Source organism: Mustela nivalis, assembly GCF_964662115.1.
Source record: "Mustela nivalis genome assembly, chromosome: 13".
Lineage (NCBI taxonomy): Eukaryota > Metazoa > Chordata > Mammalia > Carnivora > Mustelidae > Mustela > Mustela nivalis.
Window position 1 is genome coordinate 34,780,685 of NC_139032.1, and position 18,910 is coordinate 34,799,594.

Below are 18,910 nucleotides of genomic sequence, written 5' to 3' on the forward strand. Positions count from 1 at the left end.
TACCAAAGACGAAGGTATGAAGGAATATTTTGCAGACAGGAATAGAGGAGAGGGATAAAGAAGGGGGAAAGTGGGGAGGTGGGGAGAGAGAGGGGGAGGGAATTAGAGACAGAGGGGATGGGTGAGGGGATGGGGGAAGGGATAAGAGGGAATGAAGAGAGGGGTATGGAGGAGGAGAAATAAGGGGATGAGGGGGAGTCGATGAGGGGACTTAGAGTGAATTAAATCAAGAATCTCCATGAGCCTCCGGCTGGAGCTTAAATGACAGATGAATGCCCACTATCAAGGAAACATACTTAGTAAGTGAGAAATAATGCACTTCTGATTATGCTGCATGTCTGAACTTTTTAGTCAAAGCCAAATACACCAAATGCTATATCTGTGATGATTAAAAGACTGTTTCCCAAGGCATTGCTAAATCCATAAGTTCATATAATGTATTAACACTCACATCTTTCTCTCATCCTCTCTGTACTCCCCAACATGGTGGCATGGTCAACATTTTTTTTTTTTTTTCATGTAGAATGACCAACTGTTTAACTAGAGTAAAAAAATCATGGCAAATAATACTACCACACTTTTTTACATCTAAAAAGAAATAAGTAAAGACATTCCTATTATGTGGGGCAGCAATAGGCTCTCCTGGCCCCAATCCCTTCCTGCAGCATTGTTCAAATTCTCTCCAAAGCTGTGTTCATGAGTGCCATAGAAATAGATGGATTCGTTTGATTTTTTTGGGGGGGGGTTATTTACAGTTTTAGTAGTAGAGACAGGAAATCATTTTTATGACGTGAGAGTACTTTTAAGATCACCTAGCACAGACTCCTTAGTGCTGATGTTACTACTTTTCAAGAGTGTAATCAACTTTCCTGTCTCACCTCTGTGCAGCATGACCCTGATTTTGAAGTGACAAGCACAGAACTCACTGGAGTCCCTTGAATAAGCCATGTCCCTTCTCATCTCCATGCCTTTGCGTGTGCATCTCCCTTAGCCTGGGATCTTGCAATCCTAGCAAACTTCAGTGAGTCTAACTTGCATGCTCTCTGGAAAAACTCTTCAGTACTGTCCCTTCTTAAATTTTCCCCTCCCACCATCACCATGTCATATAATTACCACTTTTTTCCTCTGTTTTTTGTTTGTTTGTTTGTTTGTTTTTGTTTTTTTCTGGGAGACTATGGACTTACCCAGAACAAATCTTGTTTCTTGACTTTTTTTTTCTTACTTTCCAGTAAATGTTTATCAAACAGATGAAGGCATTCCAACTGCTTCTCTTATAAATAAGGAAACTGAGATTAGGGGAGTTAAACAGCTTGTCTAAGGGCATTTGGATTCATAGCAGAGACCCAAGGCAGGTTCTACTCCTCAGTGAAAATGAGCTTTTCTGGGTACTTTGTGTGGATTTAACTTCCAGAAATTCCATTACATACAAAATAGGAAAAGAACATGCAAATATCATAACCACCATCCATCTTCATCACTGCTCACCTTCTAATTGCTTTCATAGAGTCCATTTTTGGGAAAAGAAGAAGGGACTCTTATACAAATAAAACAACTTGGGAAAAAATGCAGTGTTATTAAATGACTAACAGGTAGGTCTTGAGTTTAAAGTTCACAGTACTGAGGGCCACTACTCTTTCCTATCAGTCTGCTTTGTACAGAAAGGCAAAGAAGCAAGGCACCTGACACATAGTCATTGTCATAACAACCTTATGAGTAGGTTAATATCCTCATCTTAAGTAAGAGAGACTCAGTCCACAAGAGGTGAAGTCACGTGTTCAGAGTAGAACAGCACAATGACTAACTGGCAGAGTCTAAGTATGAGCCTTATTTTTCTTGACTTCCAACACTCTCCCCAGCATCTGATACTGTTTCTCTCTCCATGAACACACCACTCTGGCCCTAAAACTGCAACTCCATTTTAAAATCAAAATACCACAAAAAAAAAAATAGCCTCTTTTTTAGTTCTTGCTACAGTTTCTTTGAAGTTGAAAGCTTGTTTTGGCACTAGAAATATTTCAGGATTAATTGTTTCCTGAGAGCTTTGAGCTCCACATGGGAGCAGGTGGAAAGACGATCTGGACAATGTCCAGTGATGGTCAGGGGCCAATTAGTTATGGTGAACTTGTGTGCAAACAGTGATTGAGAAACAAAACTGGAGTTATAGGACTTTCCCTCTAGATGAGCATGAGTCCCAGAAGGAAAAAAAAAAAAAAATTGAAAGAAAGAAAAACAAAACATTAAAGGTCCAAGTATGAAAGATAGGGAATTTAATATTGGTAAGGAAAACATTTGAAATTAAAAAAAAAAAATTGAGCACAAAAATATTTCAAAAGTTCAAACAAAAATTAGCTTTGAAACTTGAAAATTTGGTTTGGTTGCAATTTAAGTTGTAATAAGTACAGAAGTTCAAAGAGAATAAAAGACTAAACACATAAACACACCCTGGTTTGGGATGTGTTTCTTCTAAGGTGGACTGCTGTTTCTTTGTGTCCTACTAGATTTGTTTACAAGATGCAGAATGGTAGCTGGCTGAGAAGGGACTGTGTACTTTTGTATCTTACTTGGTGAAGCTGGTTCCTAGCTATGAACCAAAAAACAAAAACAAACACGCAAAACCAAAAAACCCTGTCTTCTTAGATTGGCAACTGGCAGGCCCGTCTTTACTATAAAAAATTGTAGTGGGAGTTTAATCAGTAGGTAGTCTTGTGTTAAATCTGAGGGGGTCTGTATTAAAATGTATTCCCTTCTGTACTGTCTAGAGAGAAAAACAGTCTATTTTCTGAGAGAAAAGTTCTGAAATAAGGCTTCAGTGCTGCTACATCAGCTGGGATGTCAACTGAGAGAAGCAGCTCTTTTCAGAGAAAGACATTCTTTGTTCTTTTCGCTCCTGTTGCCGGTACTAGCAATTGTGATCATAACAAAAGTATCTGTGAACTGTAAATTTAGTGAGAAATTGATCCAGACACACATTTTGGTTAATAATCTGCTGCATGCCCAGCGGTGGGCTTGCCACTGTGTGGCCAGCGGCATGCGAGAAAGCATAAACACCTGACCAGGAGAAGCTTATATTCTAACACGGGATGATCTGAATAAAAGAAAAGGCAGCATAGTAAGTGCTAATTACACTGCAATAAATTAACAAGTTTGCTTGCTTGCTTGCTTGCTTTTTTTCTTTCTTTCTTTCCTTTTTCTTCTCTTAGTATTGTTTATTTTACCAAAATCAACCAAGTCCTATGGATTTGACCAATGGGAGGGATGGGAAGAGTCCAAGGTTTCACGGAGTCCTAATACAGGAATTTTTTTTTTTTCATATTTTAACATCTCTGAAATTGATGTGCATCTTAAAAGTGATGGTATGTATTTGATGAAACAACTACTAAGATGAGTAAGCACTTGTATCAGGGACTCTGCTAAGTATTTCATGTGTATCAATTTATTTTTAATTACATAGGAGGTAAGTACTATGATTACTTCCTTTGCAGAGATGAAAAAAGTAAAATAGAGAGGTTCAATTATAAGGTCACATAGCTTGATCCAGGGGCCAACCGAAGGCAGGCTGATGCCAGTACCTGTGCCCTTAGCCACTGTGCCACACTATTCCCATCGTTAGCTCAATGAGCAGAGGGCTCTGAATGGCAGTCGAGGGGTTTGGACCCAATATGGAAAATGTACTTAAGGGAATGGGTAACACCTTTCTCACCCAAGCTCTCAGTCTTAGAATACCAGGAGATTCTACCTTGGAATTATAAACTTATCCTTTCATTCCCATGAAGGCAGTTGGTTCATCTGTCCCAGTATAAAAAAAGTGTTACTACTTTTTATTTTATGAAATCTTTTTTTTTCTCATTCCATTACACAAACTACCACAACTTGCTCAAAATTTAAAAAAAACTTATCTCATGTGGCTCATGTGTCAGTAACGTTTAAAGATGAAGGCTTTTCCCCGGTCTATTCTACTGTTCAACTTTACATAAGAAATGAAAACAGATCTCTGTCATACTACTTTCTTACTTTAGAAAGTTGCAGTGCTTTCAAAGCTGGGAAAAAGTCTGTGTGTGTGTGTGTCCAGTTTTTTATTTTTATCTGTGTAATGCTCTAATGCATGTCCATCCTCATGAGTTTACACATAAATTATAAACTAATTGAAAGCAGAAATGACAAGTGGTTTTGCATTAAGAATGCTTGGAGGTTTATGAAACATTCAGTAATGAAGGCTTTAGCCCTACATTCAGGCCTCACTCTGGCAAACACGGTCAAATATACCAAAAGCCTATTTCTAGGGAAAATAGAATATTCTCTTCTGTGGTTCCTCTTTTGATGACAATTTTGTCCTTCTATAAAGAAATATAATATTTACCACTGGGAATGAAGAAATGGTCTATGGAGAAAAGAAATGCCATACGAAGCATGTCAGGAAAACCTCTGGGTTTTCCCAGGAATAGGCATGAAGTATAAGCTAGTACCCATGACATTTTAGAAATTTTCAGTATAAATATTGATCTAGTTGAAGACTTAGGTTTCTGGACTCTGTAAACCAGGCCACAGTAAGAAACAAATAGTAAAATATTTAGGTCTTTAGAGCAGGTGGGTTAAGGTACAGTATCCTTTTAACAATAAGAAGGAAGTTTGTGGCCTGGCTCAGACATATTCCAGGCACATGTATGACCTTGAGCAAGTTACTCCCTTCTCAACTCTTTTTCTTTACTTCTGAGATGGAAAGTTTCAACCACATGGTCTCTGTGGTCTATTTCAGCTCTCAGCACTTAAAAAGATGACACAAGCAACGTTTTTTAATATATATATATATATATATATATATATATATATATATATATATGTTCTTTGCACTGTCCTGATATACTTCATTACTCATGAAGGAAAGAACGTATCTTCTGTTACCTGTCTCACTAGAGTGTTGTGAAGATTTTAGCCTTCTAGACAAAGGTGCCACATACATGCTGCTATTAAACCAGAAAGACAGGACAAGCTATCTGGAATGCTTCAGATAAAAGGCTCACTATCATCTGTGCAGACAGGAGATGTGAGAGTGTTACCATGAGCACAGGAAGACAACCTCAGCCCATCTGGATGTTAAATGGTGGAGGACACTTGAGCGCTGAGATAAAGATAATCACATCCAGAGATGGCGGCAACGACGCTGGGACTGGGCTTTTGTGGTGAGAACAAAATAGGTCAAAGGTAAGCCTTTGAGAATCACAGTTTCTCATTCTGTGCAACAACGTTGCTTCTCATTCCAACAAAAAGACTGCTCTTCAGACTAGCTTTAATGTGTGTGTTTAAGAAACACTACTCAAAGAGGTAGTGATGATTAATTTTAAATTAGATGTTGGGAAACTATGTCTATTTGTAAGTCAGCTGTTAGGAACTTGGAAGGAAATGTGAAGTTGTGACTAAATTTAAAAGGAGGTTATTGCCTCGATTCAGGTAGAAAATTTATAATGTACCTGCAGTACATCATACCTGAAGTTTTGATATTGGGCATTATTTCTATGGGGAACTGCAACTTGAAGACCAAATTGGGAGATGGTTTCACATCTCTGACGTTATAACTTTTGTTGCTAGTTACCACTGGGATGCCTCTGGTAGGGGTCTTGACCAATGGGGGTGGAGCAAATACAACCAGTCAACAGTGAACCAATGCTGTAGAAAAGAAGGGACTTATCTATATAACCAAGAGATAAGGCTGTTTCCAAATCATTTACTTCTCACAGTACAAAGGATTGTGGCACCAGTGTGCAGAAGTGAGAATTCTAACAATGCTATTTGCATGTTTAAGTAATTTGAATTTGAATGTAAGAATCGATTTACACTCCCCTAGTTGTTCTTCCTGTCTCCAGTTTCTCCTTTATTTCCATTATATACATTGCTGACAGATTAATTTTCCAATAAACCGCCATGCAAGTGTGCTCTGTATTCTCATCATACTGTGAAACACTTTTGGCATAGGACTGATTATATTTTATTATAATTTTTCATTGACATGTCTGTTCAATGACATGTCTGTCATTCAATGACATGTCTGTTCAATGAGGGAGTATACTTAACACAATTTATTAATAAATGCATAAAATTACCTCTCTACAAAATCTTTCATCAGTTATGTAAAAATAGTACAACTTTTCAGCTGTCATTATTGACCCCCTTCTTTTACACACACACACCCACACACACACACACACACACACTCACTGCATGTGTGTCCTGAAATTCACTCATATATACACACATATTCCCTAATTCTCATAGCAACAGATTTTACAGATGAGAAACTGATAGGGTTATATCATTGTGCAAAGCTACAGGCATACCAAGTATTCAATCAGAATACAAATTTATCTGAGTCCAAAGCCCACATTCATATTCTTTCCACCATTAATCCACCCAATGGTAAGTCTGGCAACGAAAGCTCATTAGAATTATTGGCCCTCTTTACTTTCCTGACTTCATTTCACCCTACTCTCCACAAGAAACAATTTGCTCCATCATAGCAAGTATCCTTAGTGCTTCCCCTGACTCTACATACATTAGGGTGTCTTGTTAAAATGCAGATTCTGTCTCAGTAGGTTTGGGACAGTGCCTGAAATTCTGCATTTCTACAAGCTCCCAGTGATGTGAATGCTGCTGTTTTGTAGTAAATACTTTGAACATAAAACTACAGAGCATCTTTAAAGGTACCTTTGATCCTTCCCTCCACAAAATGGTCCAAAACTACCATAACTACCTTTTCTTCAATGCTATTCCCAGTTCCTCCTCTCACTCTGATCTTTGTTGAATCCCAACAGCATTCCATTTCATTCCATTAGTATTTGAGATTAGCAACTTGGTGTTCTTTTTATTACTTTTGCATGTATATATTTGATTTTGCCTGCTAGACTTCTTGGAAGTAAAGGTTTCTTATAACTTCTGTATTCCTCCCATAACTTAGCATAGTGCTTTTTTGTAATGCTTTGGTCAATAATTATTGGTTCTTCCTCCCAGCTCACAAGCCCCTTTCCATAGTAACCTCCCTCTTTCTAATCCAAGGAAGGAGGAATTTGTACATGGGTGGACTGTTAGTAGCTATGTCCTCATATGTGTTTCCATAACAAACTGAGTTAACTGGAGTTCAGAGTTTGTTCTCTGGCATTTGGAACTTGACTGGAAAAAAAAAAAAAAAGGTGTGTTTCTTCAGGAGCATGCTTTGTTAATGGAAACATGATCAGAGGTCATATTTTCTATATGTGGATGGGAGAGACAAAAGAAGTTGGCCTAACAAGGGGAAAAATGAAGTCAGTCCAGATAAAAACACAAGGATGAAAACTTCAAAGAGGATGTCAAGAAATCCAGACAACAGTTCTTGAGGCATATCTATATTGTTAGCCTTTGGCTCTATCATAATACATAAATCTGTAGTAGATAATTTATAATAAATGAAGCCAACTCCTCTTTTCCCCCTTTATACAAACTGCTGGAGCAGTTTCATATATATATGAAGGAAATAAAGAAGGAAATTCTATCATTTGTGACAACATGGATGGACCCTGAAGGCTATACACCAAATGAAATAAGTCAGACAGAGAAAGATAAGCACAGAGGAAGATAATTATGATCTCACTTATAAATGGAATCTTAAAAAAACAAACTCACAGAAAGAGAACAGATCAGTAGCTGCCAGAGGTTGGGGTGGAGTGGGGAGATAGGGCAAAAAGGGTTAAAGGTGGTTAAAAGGTACAAATTTCAAATTATAAAATAAATAAGTCCTGGGGACATATTGTATAACATGATGACTAGAGTAAATAATATTTTACATTTGAAAGTTGCTAAGAAGATAGATCTTAAAAGTTCCCATAAGAAAAATTTGTAATTACGTAAGGTGATAGATGCTAACTAATTGCAATATTCACTGTGTATTACAAACACACACACACACACATACATATATATCAAATCATTATGTTGTATACTCCAAAGTAGTAAAATGTTATATGTCAATTACATCTCAATGAAAGGGGAAAAATAAATAAAACAGACATTCCTGGTTATCATGGCTGACTTACTGCACCAGCATACATGGTGTTAGGACCAGAAATCTGAATTTTAATTACACTTCCAAAAGATTCACAGTCATTAGCTAAGCCTTTGGTTGGTGAGCCCCATACAGACTATTCTGAAACAGTTCAAAGATTCAACAGCTAATGCAATGACTTTGACAGATACCAACTTTCGGGAAAACTTTACTCCCTGCATTCTAGATTGCATCCTCAAATTCTGGCTACTTAAATTCTACTGAAACTTTATAGTCACATATCAGAAAATGGAAACCAGAAGTGTTTATAAATATTTCCAAGATGGAGTGTTCTTGTTACTAATTTCTCAAGTTCTTTTTCCCAGGTGTCATTAAATTCAATGTCTGAGCCCAATTTCCTTTACAATAAAGGAAGTTCTCACATGATCTAATAATGCTGGGTAATCTTAATCTATTTCCTCCTATTCTGACCTCAGAATCAATGTAAACAGCCTCCATGACTCTAACCTCTGTTTCAGTCTTAGAGTAAAAAATTTAGTTTCATGCCTCTTGAGAGGTCTGAGTAATCATTAATTCACAGTGATTATGCCAAAATAATTAGATGTTTGAAGATAATGTGCCTTGTCTTTCTTCCATTTTCTTCACTAAAAACTAGTTTAAAAAATCTATTCAGATTTATATGAAAGATAAAAAGTAAAATAAAAATTTTTTGGAAGTGTTGTTCTGTGGCCTAAAATATTACATAGAGGTCTTTATCTTATTATCACAGATGAATAAAACACTTAAATATCTCCTTCATGGCTGTTAAGGCACAGTAGAGTCAATTCATGCCCAGGGAGCTTTAATCACAGACCATCGTCATGATAAATGGTGAAAAGTCAGTGTGGGCTATCATGTCAACGGCTACTGGGGGAGTTTTTAATGGGAACATTGGCAGCATGCAGTTCATAACTACTTTTAAGGAGCACTTCTGATTTAAAGGCTAAATGAATACCATTACAGTATCTTTATGTGTGGTATTTCTAGAGAAATTCCATTTTAAAAGGAAACTGGTAACTGTAGTGAATGTATATAAGAGATTTCATGAATGATGCAAATATTGTCTGTGGTTTAAAGTTATATTGATAGAGCGTGAATTACTGACTTTTAGATTTAGCTATCAATTTTTAATTTTTTTAACCCATCATATCACCCCAAATCTCAAATCAAGTATTAAAGTGGGGCCATGAAGAAAATAGCACATAGCAAGAGAATAAGAAGAGCCATGATAACAATAAAGAGAAGGTTGACAAGGTAAAAGATTTCTAAGTGCTTTTTTATGTTGTCTCAGGTAGCACATATCATCTGCTTTGTTTTCTTTTTTTCTTTTTTAAACTCAATTTGCAGCCTCAAGCCCTAAACTAGAACCTACAGAAACCGTTTTTAAAAAACTACATAATCTAAAAATAGCCATTATGACCAAGAACAACAGGGAAGGAGTAAGAAGCAGACAATTTGAGAAAATAACACAATTCACAATCCAATGTGTGTTTCCTAAAATTACAAGTATTCTTATGAATTCTGGGAACAGAATTTTAGCAAATCAGAAAAATATAGTACCTTTGTGTTCTACTGAATAGTTGACAAAAATGTTGGATATTCAAATAGAATAAAAAGGCTATCTGGATATTAAGGGTAGAGGTCTATGGGGCTACAGAAATGTTTTGTTTAGCACAATAATTTAAAATAATGAAAAATTGACAATATGAAGACTTCAGAAAGTCCATGTAAATATCCAGGCCCCACTGTTTGATTTTCTTACATGGATCTTCTTCACATACTTGATACCCATCTAGCCACTTGAGGATGGGGATCCTCTTAGAGGTTCTCTCTGAAAGGGGAGAATGTTAGAACTCAGGGCACCTGGATGCCTCAGTTAATTGAGCACCCAACTCTTGGTTTTAGCTCAGGCCATGATCTCCTGGGTTCTGAGATGGAGTCCTGCAATGGGCTCTATGTTCAGCAGAGAGTCTACTTGAAGATTCTCTCCCTCTGTCCCTCCCCCCATTAGTGTGCACAGTTGAACACACATAATATCTTTCTCTCTCTCTCTGAAATAAATAAATAAATAATCTTTAAAAAAAGAATCCTTTAAAAATATTAGAAGTGGTAGGAACTAAGAGATCACCTAGTTCAAAAGCCATATTTAAATTTGATATAACAGGCACTTGTGGCAATGAGCACTGGGTGTTGTATATAAGTGGTGAATCACTAAATTTTACACCAGAAACTACTAATAGACTGTATGTTAACTAACGAGAATTTAAATAAAAACTTGGAAAAAAAAAAGCTGATACAACAGAAACCAAGAGGGGTAACAAGGATGTGTTTTAGACTTTCCTATTAAGCAAATCAATAGAAACTTGTTATGGCAGTATTTGGACTGCTCAGGTGCCCAACAACCTTTTGTTGTTTGGCACAACAAAAAGACTTTTTTTGGTACCTTTTTATCTTGTGCTAAGTCAAATTTGAACAAAAAGAATAATGGTGGCTCAGTTATCACTTCATGAGCTGGTCTCAGTATGAGTTCCTGTTACTGAGGAATGCCAGAAATATCTAGTTTAAAAATTTTCTGCTTGATAAATACCACAATATCCAAATACACACAAATATATGAAGACTTTTCATTCACTTTCATCAATAACTCACACAGAACTTACAAGGATTCTGGAATTTTAAGATATTATATAAGTATACTATATTTTAAGATACTAAATAGGCAACCTTCCAGGAATATATTATGATCTTAATATTAATTCTAGCATTATTTTAAGACTGAAGGGTAAAATAATGCATATCCATGTGTGTGTACATTATTTTTTTTTTTAATTTTTATTTTTTATAAACATATATTTTTATCCCCAGGGGTACAGGTCTGTGAATCACCAGGTTGGGGAGGGTATGTGCTTTGGTGAGTGCTGTGAAGTGTGTGTGTACATTATTAAAGGGTTTTCAGGTCAAGGAAAACTATACAGAGAAATTGACGTATTCCCTGTCATCTCTCTTTTTCAAGGAGGCTTCTGGCCATGAATTAATTCATTCAATATTTAGCACCCATCTGGTATACAAAGAAGCTTATCAAGTCAATATACCCTATGAAGTTAAAACCAGAAAAGAAAATCAACCTCATTAAGTAAGACTGAATATAAAATATTCGACACATCTTAAAACTACAACTACTATATTGATTACAATTACCTATTTACTATCAACTTTTCTATCTGATTCAGTGTCATATTTAAAAGAAAAAAAAACACGAATGAAGTCAGTTTTTAAGAATATAGTAAAAAAGAAGAGGGTGGCAACTCTTGAAATTACTTTCAAGGATAAGAGCACTGAAATACCTCATATTCCTGGGAAAACTTCAAGTTGTCATTTGCTTTCAACCTTTCAATGTGATCTGCAAGTTCCAAGATAGGAATTGGAGGATGGCTAGCCATACCTATTAAAAGGAAAGAAGAAACACATTTGAAAACAAATGAAAATGATGGTGACTCTTCCAAAATACAGAGAATACTATCATTAGAAATGGCCTGAAATATGTGAGTAGTAAAGATGTTTAATGTGAGGAAGCAGGCAGATAGTTTGGTTACTCAAAGCAGGACATGCTCTGGAAGGATGAATTTTGTAGCCAAATGAAAAGTCACCAAGCATAATCCGCAAACTAACACTCCTAGTGTAAAAGAAAGCGTTATTGTGCTATGAATCGATGCAGTTAGCTAGCGGAGAAAACTGACAGTCGGGCTTGATGTCAACTTCTGCTTTGAGTAATCACTGTTATGTCATTTCAAACTCCTTCTCCTGCACTGTGTGAAATGGAAATCGTGTGGAATTAAATGGTGTAAAGTGAACTAAGAAAACAGACACTGAGAAAGGCCTAAAAGGGGAAGAGTAGTAGCTTGATAGGAAACATAAAGTGATTTATGCATAATCAAGGAAAACGAACTTGAAGAATGAAGGTTACCAGGGTAACCGGAATCATCTGAACCTGCAAAGGAAATGATGATGTAAATAAAATAAAATAGAAATTGTTAAAAAAATGAAATGGATAGTTTGATATACTTTTTTTAAAGGACTGATAAAAATGTAAGTTTTTACAGGATTCACTAGACATTGAGACTTGATTAAGATTGCTTTAATATTTCACAGACCTGGAGGTGACTGACATTCACATGCAAACATGGACACCAAGAATGACATGCACCACAGTTCATAGACTATAATCACTGATGACAAAATCAGACACCAAACTGAGGTTCAAAAATGTTTCCACTAGTAGCAGATTGTAGAGGTTGGGGTTATGGCCTTCACCTGGACCCTTATAAATGGCCACACTAACAGCTTTGTGGTATTTGCCCCAGGTCCCCATTAGTCAACCACCAGTAAAACCTACAATCTACTTCAGGTGTAAACATCTTTGTCCACAAATGGGAAATGAAAGTAGGAGAGTGACTAGAGGGTGTAAAGACAGGGAGGGAAAGGGGGTGGATAAAGAAAGAAAGCAGTGACAGGGACAGCACATCTTAGTTCAGTCTGCCAGCTGAAGTGATATTAGTTTCACAAATTCTGTTTAAAATAATCCACCACTAATTTTGGTGATTCCTGTGTCTTTCCACTATTTTCTCACTTTTCATGTGATGTACATTCTATTTCTCTGTTATTAAATTTTAAAGAGTACCATGAGAGAACATCGCTGACTCATGTCTTAGGGATAAAAATTCCAGCTGGCTAGAAAAACTTGAACTAGCATGCCCCCAGGGAAGACTCTGAAAAGGAAAAAGATTGGGGGAGGAGCTCAAACTGGAGGCCATGTTGACATTCTGCTGTCCTGGGATTCTTTGGAAGGTATTAGGTTATGGAATGGTGACCATTAAGTCAGCAAGACATGTGATTGTTTTATGGGCATTTTAGAAATTATGCCATTTATTGAAAGCCACCCAGTAAGTTCCATGATCTCAAATGTCAAGTTATCAATGGTTCTGGTAAGTTAAATAAAAATCTCTTTCGCTTCTACCAGATAATCATTTTAATACAAGGTTATAATAGGTGGTGTTTTAGTGTTTATAGCTTCCAGTCAACTACAATATTAATGGAAGGTCTCATAAAAATGAGTTGGCTTAGAAATAGAAACTCTTTCTTGCAGATATAATTAGGTATTTGGACCAAAATGTTGAAGCCCACTTCTGGAACTTTTCCATATAAATGGTGGAATCAAACTAATTTAAATTCTGTGGAGGGAGTAGGTGGGTGACAATTAAAGTGACCTTAATTAAAGTGATCTTATCCAGATGAGGCACCCCCAATGACAAGAATGGAAATGCAAAGGCACAACAGACTCTAGGCTTATCTGGAAATGGAAATGGACTGATGTAGACATCCATTACAGTGCTTTAACAGAGAAAATAAAGAGACAAAGATGTTTAGACCTTTTCGAGCGAATCGTGGGAGAGAGTTATTATCATATATGGACTGAGTGGTGGTTTGGCTAGAGAGGGAGGACACAGAGCCAATCAGGGAGGCGTAGGGGACTGAATTACTGCTCAAAGCTGCAAAAAGTAAAGCCAGTTGGAGATGGGAAAAGTATTAGTATAACAGCAGTAGAAGACCATAATAATCAACCAAAGATGTGATCAACATATTTACTTTGGAAGCTAATTATACAGAAATCCAAGTAAACCTATACTGACTTATCTTCTAAATCAGGATGTATATATCATATGCAAAGATAGCACAGCATTCAAGTATCATTGTTTAAGACACATCAATATGTATCATGTTCCATCACAATTCTAGGACAAGTAAAAATGGCAGAATGGATGTTTCATGGAAAAAAGAGGTAAACTTATGGGATTCTGATGGTATAGAAGAAGAAATCCTAGACTAGAATATGGATGGGAATTCTGGTTTTGCCATCTACTAATAGGGACAAATCACTTGGAACAAAGAACGTCAAATTTTTATCTGTAAAATAAAACTGCAGAGCTAGGTAACTTCTAAAGTCACTTCCTTTATAACTCTCACTTCTGCCTCCTGTAGATAGAATGTATAAACATATGGAACAACAAAGAAGAGTCTCTTGGGCAGAGTTTTCATGTAAGTGTTCTAGAAGTTATTGGACCTTTTTTTTTTTTTTTTTTTTTGACCCGTGGGGAGAATTTACTGTCTATAAACTAAAAATCTATGCAGTTTAATGATCAACTTTTTGTATTTAAGATCAATACCATTTTCTTTAGCTAACTCAAAAGACTATGATGTTATTGTCAAGTATTTGAAACAAAGATCATCATAAAAATTATGCTACTTAATAAATCTGGGATGAAACTTTAACATGAAACTCTAGCTCATATCAGAAAATAATCCCCAAAGAGTTACTAAAATATAATTATATAATTATCCCTAAACTTCTCCATTGTCCAATATGGAAACAATTTTACATGATATAATCAAGCAAGTTAGATTCTGAACAGAACAGCAGACACTAAGAAAAAGATGAAGTTGATGTCACTGTAGTATATTCTCAAACTTCTGTCTTGGTAACCTGGCTATTGCTCACAGTCTACAAACAATATTTTTATTAGATGAGGGTTTTTACATTAGCATCATTTGAGATGCTTTAAATTTTATTTTTTTTTCCATGCTGCACACCAGGCCAGTTAAGTCAGAACCTCTGGGATATGAACCAGGCATTGATATTTTTAAAGTTCCCCAGCAATGACTCTTGGTCCAATGGAAATTATGATGGGGGTGTGTCACTTGTTTATGTTTTCCATTCAAAAACTGTATCAGGGTTTATGAGAGTGTAATTAGCTTTCTTTTGGTAATACCTTGAATCTGCTGATTCTCCATTTAGTGAGATTTAGTACTTTAGCTATTATTAGTAGCAAAGAACTTGAAGTGCAGCTTACAGCAAAGAGGACTTGCCAGGGTCATGACAAATTGTTCAAGGCTAAAAATGCACAACATCAGTGCATTTTAAAGGCACACGTTGAATCTGAATGGTGCTTTCATTTTGAAGGCGTGATATCCATAATATATACTGTCAAGATGAAAAATGGATGGATGTAGTCACTGAAATCTGCCTTAGGTTGGAGGAAAAATCATGATAGCTACTTTTAACAGGGTATATATTTATGATGGCTATGTCATGAAGGCTTCGTTACAAGAATTAAAACTTTAATATCATGGCATTTGAAGCTGAGTGGTGCCTTAGAGATCACTTAGCCCAGGCTTTTTGTTGTACACAAGAGGACTCTGAAGCCCAGAAGAGTTAAATGACTTTATACATTAGTCAATCTAGTAAATCAAATCCTAAGTAGTTTTGACATCTTTCTACTGTATTAATTCTGGAATGGTGGTGACAATCTTCTCAAGAAGGCACAAAGTCTCCAGGGGCTGAAGGGGGCCTTTAGGTAAGGTAAATGACTGAAGACGACCAGGTAGGGCATAGCAAACTCTTTCACAAACAAAGGTGCTCCTGCTCATTACCTTGAAGCAAACCATCTTCCAGGGCTGGATTTCATTTCCCTACTTTTAAAGGAGGCTCAAGGAAAAAACAAAATATTCTCTATTATATGAAAAATAAAAATAGGCATGAAATGAATGGAAACTGACATTCAGTATCAAGGTCAGGGTCATGTTTAGGGCTGGTGTACACTGTGGAGAACATGTATAACAGGCCAAACTCATCAGCTTTAGCAGAAATCTTCCAGGTGGAGCCATAGAGTCACAAGGTAAAAATTTTCAGGTTTTTAGTAGCAGTTGCAAACCCAGATTATGATGTGACTTTTCCTCAGTTTTCACCATTGCTTTGTTGAAACCCAGTGGGAGTCAAAGAAAAGACCTTCGCAGGCCACATTTGGCTAACTAAATTGCAGCCTCTGTTTTAAAACAGGAAAATGTTTCTTTGGTGTGTGAATTAAGTATTTATTAGCCACAAGACAATGGGCTAGACATCAAATATTGTCTGGGGGTGCTTAACAATGTATACATCTCTCCTGGATCACTCTCTGTGAGTTCATTTATTTCCTCTCCTTTTCCACATTAATTTTGTCAATAGGAAAATGAAGCTCAGAAGGGTGGAAGATTTGATCAAGGTCATTACTCTTAGGAAAGCTAAGGCTACTGAGGGATTTGATCCCAGACCTTGTTACTTCTTATTTAGGATACTTTTCATTATGCCATACTGTCTCTTGTATCATTTAACGTCTGGGCAGATTGGTGCCATATACATAAATATGGACCTCTGAAAATGTTTGGACTACTTATGTCCTGCCACAGGGATCATAAACCATCCTCAGTTAGAGAAACTATGTCAATAATAGCTTCATTTGAAGGTATGTCTGTTTCAGTGGTGGGAAGAGGGAAAAGGTGCCCCTATGCACACCTGTATTTACCAGTCACCTCTTGTCAACATTTTGTGATTTTCCATGAAAACATGAACTAAAGGTATACTAAAGGTATAAATTCAAAATGTTAAAAACTGTAGCATTATTTGGCAGATTTTAAAAAATCTCCAATTTACAATGTTTCTGCCTTCAAATATTCTGTTTAATTTTACTAAGTCATCTAATCAACAGTAATTTCAAACATCTATACAGAAATGTTTATCAAATACTTGTTTCATTTTGGCAATTTTAAAATCTTGCACTTAATGCCAATAACCACTTTGTAATTATTTTGCTAAGTAAAGTTTTTGAGGTTGCTAAGAGTGGGGGAACATCTTTTTTCAGAGGGGTAGTGGAATATTTGTTAGATGATTTTTTCTGTTAGCCTATATGTGTGATGATTCAACAATACTCTCTTCATGGTTCTCCTTTCCAAAGGAACAAACAAACAGAAAACAACATGAATAAAAGTCTGGAGAACAATTTGCGGTCATGGGATAGGGAGAAAATAATTTGTTCATCCAATCAATGGTATATCTCTGTCAAAAATGTACTTAACAGTCACAGAGAGAAACTTAGTTTATAAAATACTGGTCAGATTTTAAAATAATTTATGTGCCACTTAGAATACCCTGAATAAAATATAAATATTCAATATTGGCAATTTGTTTCACAAATGAATAATGAGTAAAAGGCAAAAGAGAATATGGATTTATATAATATAATTGCTACATGGCAGTACAATAATGACAGTTTGACTTAACCCATGAGTATGATCATCATTAGGAAAAAGATGTTCCAAGAGCCCTTTTTCAGGTAAGCACTGGATAGCATGAGTAAGACTCATTTTTATGGAGAATTTTTCAGAATGCAGAATTTAACAAACCATGTTTCTTTATATCAGAAATTTGCTATTTCTATTCAATGAACCAAGGTTTTTTGAAATATACAAAGAACACAAATGGTGGTCTTAAGCAAGGTCATATATACAAGTTTCTTATAGTACAAACTATGAAGATAAGTATATATAAATATGGATCTTGTTAGCATTGATCCAATTAATAGTACTGATGGATCAACAAAGAGGCTTCAAAAGCTTTTAAAGCCCATTCAGCTGCTGTTTAGACATTTCTGCTGCTGATACTGCTATTTCTATGATAACTTTTTCCCAGTTTGTTTCTGCTTTCCACAGCCCATCAATCACCTACCATCCATGTATGCTTTAGGGCAAAACATATTAAGGTCATCCTCAGAATGAAAACGAGGCTTTTATGTTGTAACATCTGATCATCAATTTTTAAATTTCTTTTCTTAAAAGGTGAAAGCACAAACCCTGCAGTTTTTTGTTGTTTTTGTTTGAAGGGTTATTTGTGTTTTTTTTTGTTTGTTTGTTGTTTGTTTTAAAGGAGGTGCAGAGAGAGGGAATGTGAGAGGAGGTAAAAATATTAGAAGAAAGAATTTCACAGAAAAATAAAAAAAAACACTTTTAATGGAAACAAGGCAACCAAAAGGCAGCAGAGAAAAATAATTTCACAGTCACAAAGAAAGGTGGTGACTGGCTTACAACGTGATGCTGTGAGCTACATGTTCCCTCACACCTTTGTCCTTGAAAGAAAGCTTATTTATCTGCAATGCTGAAATTCTAAATTTGCTTTGTTGGGATACAGTTGATACATGAACACATATTTGTAGCTTCTTTGGTTTTCTCATATATCATCATTTTTTTAAAAAGATTTTATTTATTTATTTGACAGACGGAGATCATAAGCAGGCAGAGGCAGGCAGAGAGAGAGGAGGAAGCAGGCTCCCTGCTGAGCAGAGCGCCTGATGCGGGGCTCGATCCCAGGACTCTGAGATCACGACCTGAGTCGAAGGCAGTGGCCTAACCCACTGAGCCACCCAGGCGCCCCATATCATCATCTTTTGATATTATATTTATTGTAGTCTTCTGTCCAATGCTAGAGGCCAGGGCTCAGAGGGCTGCCACCTGTCGGTAAAGGCTTCTTACAATATTTCAAAAAAAATCTGTAATTGGCAATCTCCATCAAAATGGTAAATGTGTCTCCCTAAGACTTTGTACTTGCATTTCCAGGTGTCTAATATTGGGAGGTAGCAGCAAAGACGTGAAAAGATGTACGCTCAGTATTTCTTACTGCAGTATTATTTCCAAGAGTAAATCACAGAAAATAGCCTCCATTAATATGGAATGTCAATACATTTTGTGTCATCTGTAGAAGTGAATAATGTCAAGACCATTGGCTACTAAGAAGGAGATAAAACCTAATACACTAACTTGGAAAAAGGTCTGTTTATTTAAATGTTTAAACAGGGGACACCTGGGTGGCTCAGTTGTTGGGTTTGGCTCAGGTCATGATCCAGGACCCTCGGATGGAGCCTGACATCAGGTTCCCTGCTTGGCACGAAGTCTGCTTCCCCCCATTGATCTCCCCCTCCTTGTGTT

The 18,910-nt window shown here is 36.3% G+C and overlaps 1 protein-coding gene across 15 annotated transcripts in view; it reads right to left on the bottom strand.

Annotated features, from left to right (window-relative positions):
* Nucleotides 1-18,910, bottom strand: part of PTPRD (protein tyrosine phosphatase receptor type D) — a 194,094-nt gene that overhangs the window by 97,268 nt on the left and 77,916 nt on the right. For 11 of the 15 annotated variants that reach the window (XM_082694980.1, XM_082694978.1, XM_082694974.1 and 8 more), the window contains 2 exons: nt 12,012-12,053; nt 11,410-11,507 (listed from right to left, as the gene is read on the bottom strand). In XM_082694980.1, coding sequence (XP_082551106.1) covers nt 11,410-11,507; nt 12,012-12,053 — 140 coding nt within the window. The remainder of the gene's footprint in view (nt 1-11,409; nt 11,508-12,011; nt 12,054-18,910) is intronic. The other 4 variants (XM_082694971.1, XM_082694970.1, XM_082694969.1 and 1 more) reach the window with 1 other exon arrangement.